Source organism: Myxocyprinus asiaticus, chromosome 20, assembly GCF_019703515.2.
Source record: "Myxocyprinus asiaticus isolate MX2 ecotype Aquarium Trade chromosome 20, UBuf_Myxa_2, whole genome shotgun sequence".
Taxonomy (NCBI): Eukaryota; Metazoa; Chordata; class Actinopteri; order Cypriniformes; family Catostomidae; genus Myxocyprinus; species Myxocyprinus asiaticus.
In genome coordinates, this window is record NC_059363.1 from 32,543,430 (window position 1) to 32,552,261 (window position 8,832).

The 8,832-nt window shown below is 34.3% G+C and overlaps 1 protein-coding gene across 3 annotated transcripts; it reads left to right on the forward strand.

Moving 5' to 3' along the window:
- The first annotated feature begins 1,722 nt into the window (after positions 1-1,722).
- mrpl35 (mitochondrial ribosomal protein L35) lies at positions 1,723-5,836 on the forward strand. Of its 3 annotated transcripts, none has more exons than XM_051646880.1 (4): positions 1,723-1,802; positions 2,486-2,651; positions 2,742-2,886; positions 5,494-5,836. In XM_051646880.1, the coding sequence occupies exons 1-4, from the start codon at positions 1,751-1,753 to the stop codon at positions 5,680-5,682; spliced, it is 552 nt and encodes a 183-aa protein (XP_051502840.1). In that variant the 5' UTR covers positions 1,723-1,750; the 3' UTR covers positions 5,683-5,836. The 3 variants fall into 3 exon arrangements, with proteins under 3 accessions (XP_051502840.1, XP_051502842.1, XP_051502841.1); XM_051646882.1 differs by having other exon boundaries at positions 1,761-1,793; XM_051646881.1 differs by having other exon boundaries at positions 1,765-1,811.
- Positions 5,837-8,832: the final 2,996 nt, after the last annotated feature.

The window sequence follows — 8,832 nt, forward strand, 5'->3', positions numbered from 1 at the left end:
AAAAAAAAATAGTAAAGAAGAAGAAGAAAAAAATAACCTTTTTCAGTTGCACATACTTTGTATGACATTTTCTATTTAGATGAACCTTTTATTGAATTGTCCTAAGCTTTATGTATTGGCAAGATACTGTCAAATATTAAATGAATGAAGACAAGGCATTTTTCTACGTTACATTTTTAAATCTGTTCACTGCTGATCATGTTACAGCGTTAAGGTTCATTTTGGGAGTTTGGAGATTGAGAGAAGCCAATCGGTATTTTTGTTTTGTTTTTAAGTTTTTTTTTTTTTTTTTGCCTTTTCTTTAAATATTGCACCGAATATAATTAAGTTAAAGGAATGTTCTGGGTTCAATACAAGTTCAGCTCAGTCGACAGCATTTGTGGCATAATGTTGATTGCCACAGAAATGTATTTTGACTCGTCCCTCCTTTTCTTTAAATAAAATCCAATAAAAATGGAGGTTACAGTGAGGCACTTACAATGGAAGTGAATTTGGCCAATTTTTTAACATCAAAATACTCCGTTTCAAAAGTATTACCACAAGATATAAAGGATATGCGTGTAAACATGATTTTAGTGTGATAAAATCACTGTCTCACCTTTTCTGTGTAAAGTTATATCCAATTTTACAACTTCGTAACCATGACGATGTCAACAAACCCTAAAATGACTGTAAAAATTACAATTTATACAACAGCTCAAATAATACACAAGTTTGAACAGAATAATTAATCTAAGTGCTTTTATAAAATTATAAGCTCCACATTTCTATCTTTAAACCCTCCAAACATTGGCCCCATTGACTTCCATTGTAAGTGCCTCACTGTAACCACGAGTCAGTGTATTTTTGTGGTAATCAACATTTTGCCACAAATGCTGTCGAATGAGCTGAGCTTGTATTGAACCCAGAATATTCCTTTAAGCCATGGCACTGAATCCCTTTAGGACTTTGTGCTAGATTATGCTTATTTTTTTTACATATTGTGTTTATTTCTTGATGCCACTACATTTTACTACCTGGGGTCCTCAAGGTACTTTGTATTATATAAATCTGCATTATTGCTTGTATTTAACTTGTGATGTGCCAAATATTACTTTTAAAACAAAACAAATTTGGACTATTCCCAGTGTGTATGCTGGAATAAAAAGCTTTGCACAACTTTGATGTAAACATGCAGTGTTTGTGTTTTAAGTTTCTTCCTTGCAGAAATCCTCTGCATGTGCTGTCACCAACTGGATTGTAATATGAAAAAAATTGTCATTTATTTATGATGACAGTAGTTAACAGTTTTATTGTAGCAAGTAGAGCTGTAGAAACTATGGTATTTTGTCAAAAAAGAAAAGTGGTTTCCATAGTGAAAGGGCAGATATTTAGATACGATTACCCACATATTTACTTCTCTGACAATTTATTAGAACATGAAGTACCAAGTAGATCATCATGACCAATTTTATAAGTGGATAAAACAGGATGATATTGCAATGTTTTACTATGGTGGAAAATATATTAATGTTTTATATAATATTATATTACTATAATATTAATATTAGTTTTTATATATATATATATATATTACTTATATCTTGTATAACTTTTTATATACATTATTAAGTTACAATTTATGTAAAAAAGTTTTTAATTCGAAGGCAGTACATTTAAAAAAGTTTAGTGTCTTGAAAACAGAGCTGACTCTTCTACAACGCTTTTCTCGTAACCTGTTATGTTTGTCCTAGCCGGGCATCTGTAGCTTATGCGTCAGTGGAGTGTCAAGATGGCGGCCACCTTGACAAGAGGTCTCTCAGGTTTGATATGTGTGCACATTTATATTTTACAGGATCAGACATTTTTGCTAAAATTATTTTAAATAGTGCCTACTCTTAGCGTTACTTTGCACTGATATAAGCAATTCAAATCTCTTATGTGTGCTAGAATTCATGGAGACGTTTGTACACTTGGCTGAATATTGCTTAAAGATTGAAATTATTATTTTTTTCCCCTTATATAAAAATGATCTTTATTCATTTTAGATGTATTTAATGTTATCTGATAACTAAATAACAATCAAAAATAAGATTATGTTACTGTGGTAGAACGCGAAAATCTATTACATTTCATTCGTAATTGGGTAATTGACAGGAAATACTTGTGCTGCGTGGAGAACATTTTATTAATTATTTTACAATTATTATGAATGCAGCATTGATGTTCTCACATTAATTGAGTCTACATGGAATATTTGTACTGTGATTTGAAATGGCTTAAAATAATTAGTGACCAGTTATGTTACTAAGGACCTTATAGATTCCTAGAAATGTTAATGTAAATGCTTGATGTTGACTTAAATCAAGAAATTGACACATTATACGTCAACTGCCCATGTAAAGACAATACACCAATAAACATTCCTGAATGGTAATATTGTTGATATGCATTGTATTCTTCTGGTTGTAATTTGTTAAAAACAGTCTCCATCTCTCCTGATCAGGTTTACTGAGATCTCTGTCGGTGCTGGGGAGAGAGTGTGTCACTCCTGTTGTCAGAGCCTCACTGCAGACGCCACGCTTCTCTACTTTAGTGCAAAGACGTGTTTTAAGAGCTCTGCCTCCTGTTCATAGCACTGGTCCCTCCCAACAGACTGTCCTACTCAATCGGTAAGACTGTCTGTCTGTTGTTATATTGTTAATGGTAGACATTATATCGCATGTTTAGTCTGAAGATTTCTTTGTTGTTCTGTTCTGCAGTGTAACTCCACTCATCCCTTCCTTGAAGCTCCAGCCAAGCAGAAATTTGACATACTACAGTCTGAGGAAAGGCAAGAGGAAGTCCGTGAAGTCGGTTGTGCAAAGGTTTCTCAGGCTGCACTGTGGCCTGTGGGTGAGGAGGAAGGTAAAGCACAATGTCATTGCCTTGTGACATATTCAATACTTTACTAGCAGTTTCAGTGGGGTCCAAAAGTCTGAGACCACACTGAAAATCTGGGTTTCAAAATCCAGAAAATGTTTTTATCCTGGAACATTTTCGAACACATTAAATGAATAAGAAATGTTTACAATGCTACACTTTTTCTAGGTTATTAATAAAATATAAGCACATTTATGGCATTGACCATGTTAAAGGGACAGTTCGTTCAAAAATGAAAATTCTTCATTGACTTTCTTTCTTCTGCAGAACACAAATTAAGATTTTTAGAAGAATATCTCAGCTCTGTAGGTCCATGCAATGCAAGTCAACAGGGTCCAAAATCTTTGAAGCTCAAAAAACACATAAATGCAGCATAAAAGTTGGTTAATTCATGTCTTTAGAAGGGTGAGAAACAGATCAATATTTAAGTCCTTTTTTAATTTAAGTCTGCACTTTCACCAGCCCTCCTGTGTGCATTCATGAGAGGACCAAGTTCTTCTGTTTTCTGCCGATTCACATTCTTTGTTCATATAGCCACCTACTGGGCAGGGAGGAGAAAGGGAGGGATAAAGCAAATGAAAGAAAAAAAATATATAAATCAGCCCAGTAGGTGGCAATATGCACAAAGAATGTGAATCAGTAAAAACAGAAGAAGAACCATCCTGAACATGCATTGTGATTTAAATATTTATCTGATTCTCACCCACACCTATCATTTCGCTTCTGAAGACATGGATTTAACCACTGGAGTCATGTGGATTATATGACTTTATGCTGCCTTGATATGCTTTTTGGAGTTTCAAAGGTCTGTTCACCATTCACTTGCATTGTATGGACCTACAGAGCTGAGATATTTTCTTCAAAATATCTCATTTGTGTTCTGCAGAAGAAAGAAAGTCTGACACATCTGGGATGGCATGAGGGTAAGTAAATGATTAGAACATTTTCATTTCGGGGTGAACTGTCCCTTTAACTCCTTAGTACAAAAGGTCAGATTTTCTTGCTTCAGTTAAAGATGCTCTTTGGAACATTCTCAGATCATGCTGGGATAACATGGACCGTCAGGTTTTGTCCAAACTTGTGAGTCCATGCTAGCTCGAATGCATGCTGTCAAGGAGGACATACCAAAAAAAGACATTCTGAAATGTATGTTAATTTTTTCTGCAAAGAGTGTTCTGCACTGATAATGTCATTTGAAAAAAAAAGAAAATTGTATTAAAGGAATGTACCGGGTTCAATACAAGTTAAGCTCAGCTGACAGCATTTGTGGCATAATGTTGATTACCACAAACATTTACTTCGATTCGTCCCTCCATTTCTTAAAAAAAAGCAAAAATAGGCGGCCTGGGTAGCTCAGCAAGTATTGACGCTGACTACCACCCCTGGAGTGGCGAGTTCGAATCCAGGGTGTGCTGAGTGACTCCAGTCAGGTCTCCTAAGCAACCAAATTGGCCCGGTTGCTAGGGAGGGTAGAGTCACATGGGGTAACCCCATTGACTTCCGTTGTGAGTGCTTTACTGGAACCAAGATTCTTTTTTTTTTTTTTTTTAAAACAGTTTTTCTGAATTGCTAAAACACTAAACCCCATTCTCTGAACCAAATGCTCAGTGGCCTATACCATTTGTTGAATTAATCACTCATTTGGCAAAACTCTAAACACATTCTCACTCACTAAAACACATTCTGTACTACACACAACGACTCAAAATTGTTCACACTTGTTTCTAATGATGTGAAAATGTGATGCTGAGGCAGAATGAATCTCTCATTTGATTTAGCAGTTGCACAACATGTTTGAGTATATGTCTGTAATGTGTTTTTCATTTAGAGTGTTCTTTGGGTTTTGCAGTTGGACTACTGTATTTTTACAGTATGCCAGTGCAGAATATACAGACATTCAGTACTTTATTACTTGCAGTACTTACAGTATACAATATATTCACTGTACTACTGTAAGTTGTGATTACTATACGTTTTTTGACAGTAATTGCAAAATGCTCTTACTATATACAATAAAAAAAAATTCTGTAACTTCATGCCTTGGACGCTGTGTTCTCCATTTTCTGATGTAGTGTCTAATGAAGGATCTGTAGTGTTTATATATTGACTGGCTGTGTTTATGATCTGAAAGCATTGCTTGATTTTGAGCACAGATGAAATGGTTTAGAGGTGATTGTTTGATTTTGCCAGAAGATTCAGGGGTTTTGTGAATAGTTTGAAGATTTGGTTTTGTGTTTAAAGTTGTGAGAAAAGGGTGAAGGTTTCAAGAAATGTGTTTTAGCAATTCAGAAAAACTGTAAAGGAAAGGATGGACGAGTCAAAACAATTCTTTGAGGTATTCAACATTATGCCACAAATGCTGTCGATTGAGCAAAACTTGTATTGAACCCGGAATATTCCTTTAAGTAAAGAAAAGGCAAAGCAAATCATTTTCAGTTGTGTTCTGGTCTCTGACTTTTGGACCCCACTGTATATTACTAGGATTGATATGGGCATGGAATTACAATACATATAAATGCTTAATTCTGCGAACTTCGGTCTATAATTTAAATAGTTCACGCCACAAATGTTTAAAATTGCTGCTGTTTTTAGGCTGGATATAAGAAAAAGCTCTGGAAGAAGTCAGCAGTCCGGAAGAAGCGCCTGCGAGAACATGTATTCTGTAATAAAACTCAGTGTAAACTGCTGGACAAAATGACCACATCCTTCTGGAAAAGAAGGAACTGGTATCTCAATGACCCCTACCAGAAGTACCATGATAGAGTTAACCTCAAAGTGTAAATCCCTTCAGTCTAGCAACTGTCAGGATCCTTTGTTCAATACATATTAGATACGTATTGCCATTTCTGTTGGGTTCTGGACAAATGTGTATTAATTGGCTGTTTAACAATGTTATTACACCCGTGAGTCAATAAAAAAAACTATATTGAACCTGCATGATTTTGCATCAATATCACAGTAATACTGTATTTTCTCTCCACTTTTCTGCTGTTTGCTAAAATCACGTTTTAATGTGCAGTTAATTACAACAGCTCAATGGAGCCTTGAGTATTTTGCAGTTGAAATAATTCACATGACCCAGAGCTTCACATTCACCTTTTAATAGCTGAATGCAATACATTTGTAGGTTTTTCAACAGAGATCATTTCACTGTTTTACATCAACTTGTCTTTTTCACTCAAGACCTCCATAAAAGACCTTGAACAATGAGATATATTCTGGCCTGCCAGACATGACAGCGGCGAAATATGGAAATACTTCTTTAAGGAGATGCTGCAAGCTGTTATATTTTAAGAAAACATCTTGACACCCTTTTCTCAAGTCTTTTTTTAGCTACATTAAAAGGTGGTCTGAACAACCTAATGCAAAACAATCATTTCAGGCAAAAATAAATGATTTCTATTTTAAATGCTTTTAACAGAAACCCAGGACTTTCATAGTCTTTAAAGGCACAGCCTTTACTTAAGTCCCTGAATTTAAAACATATCATCCTCTGGCATGATTAAGCATACATTTAAAAATGTCTCCGTATCATATTTTAACATTTCCAACCCAGATCCAAAGTTCATAAGATTCATATTAATCTTTAGCACAATTTTGTAGATATTAAATTGGGTGTTCATATTTATATTTCATATATTTTCCCACTGAATGACAGAAATGTATAGTCAACAACTCAATTGGACTTTCCATGGTTAGAAATGTCAAAGGTTGTGCCTTTAATGACTTGATTATTCAAAGAAACAATTCAGCAATAGTCAACATTTTTATATGGTGTACAAGGCCAAAGATGGTTCCATACAGAGCACTTTAAAATCATACCAATGTCACAGAAAGAAACTGTTGCATTTTTATCTTGCTGGCAAGACTGAAAAATATGAAGCCAGGAAAACAGGTGCCTTCCTTCCTTTGAGCACAGTAGTCACACATGACCCCAAAATCAAAAGGGATAAAATAATTATAAATTTAAGACAATTTTAAGATTTATTTGCATCATGACATTATTTTCATAATTAAAGGGATAGCTCATCCAAAAATGAAAAATTCTCTCGTTTACTCACCCTCATGCCAAGAATGTGAATCGGCAAAAAACAAAAAAAACAAAAGATGAATGTGAAAGTGTAAATTTATAGTAGAAAAAATTCATATCACTTCTGAAGACATGGATTAAACCACTGGAGTCTTATGGATTACTTTTATGCTGCCTGCATGTGCTTTTTGGACTTTCACAGTTCTTATCACCATTCACTTGCATTGTATGGAACTACAGAACTGAAATATTCTTCTAAAAATCATAATTTGTGTTCAGCAGATGAAAGAAAGTCATATACATCTGGGATGGCATGAGGGTGAGTAAATGATGACAGAATTCTCATTTTTGGGTGAACTATCCCTTTACATACCACCACCATTTTCATTACCATAATGCTAGAAAGAAAAGAAAATAATTTCAAAATGCAAAAAGAAAAAATCTTAATGGTCTTAAAAAAAAAAAAAAAAAAAAAACATTTTAATTTAATGCTAAATATAATTTTCTTTTGATTTAGGGGTGAAATAAAACCCAGACATTGCCTCACTAAATTCATCCACATTTTCTGAGCACTATTCCAATGACATAATTGTAATATATTGACAAAAACTGTTCCTGAGGCAGACACTCTGTCTATGAAGTTTGATATAACTACTCTAAAGACATTTTTCATAAGAAGAGTTACAAGATTTTAAACACATTCTACAAGGCGTGTTTTTGAGATCTGGATTGTCCTCATTCTCACAGTCTAAAACACACTGTCACACTCTCAAACTCTAAATATAGAATATCAAGTGTTCCAGGATCCAACTGTGGCTGCTATGCCTTTGAAACAGTTGATACTCTGCTGCCCTCCCCATGACATACAAGGAATCTACAGCTCCAAGTCACTGTGATACACACTACTGTGATTAGAAATTATACAACACCAAGCTGTGATACATGCTTGTGATACAGTTATCGCACAGTGATTTGACTTTTCTAGGATCAAATAGGAAGTTATTTGGTTCCCCCATATAACTGGATGTTTGAATGCTACTAGCGCTACACTAGAGTGAGTGAAGAACTCTCTCTGTCTTTGTCTTTCTCTGTACTATGAGTGTCACAGAGGCGATCACTGCACCACTAATGTCTACTCAACTCTGATTTGGTGCTTTAACAGTAATACTGAAGACGTTCAAAGATATGGGACACATTCAAATTGTCAATATTTCATGTGAATGCATGCAACAACGAGTAACAGAACAGGTTTTAAAAGCCAGCTACTGTAGAAATTAAATCGAGACCAGTACATTCTTTAAAAATTCAATTTTCATGTTCCACAGAAGACAGAAAGCCATACAGGTTTGTAGTGACATAAGGGTGAATAATGTTGATAGAATTTTCATTTTTGGGTGAACTATGCCTTTAACAAATGGTTGTTGAGCAGCTTTATCTAAATGTAACAGCACAATTCCTAGTGTACATTTTGTGGTTGATTTACTGTTAGTTCATTGCACATTGTCCATCCATTTTACATAATAAATCATTTTAGGCATACAACATCATAAATGGTATTTCCATCAATACTTTTTTTTTTATTATTGAACTAGAAGCTTGTATTCAAAGGTCACTCTCAGCAGATAAACCTTTGTTGATACAAAAATCATTAAATAAATGTTATGTTTGCAATCAAACACACCAACCATATCAGTGCAGTAAATTTTCATTAAGAACGACTGTTTTAAGAAAGACAGTATCAGAAACTCTCCTTGCTACTTAGTACTGTAGCTGTAATCAGCTCACTACAGAAAGATTCATTCCTGTGTGTTCATAAACTAGAAAATAATTTTCTTAATAATTTTGTCTTGTTTTTAAGTAAAAATATCTAAACATCCTTGAATAATAATAATGAAGATAAA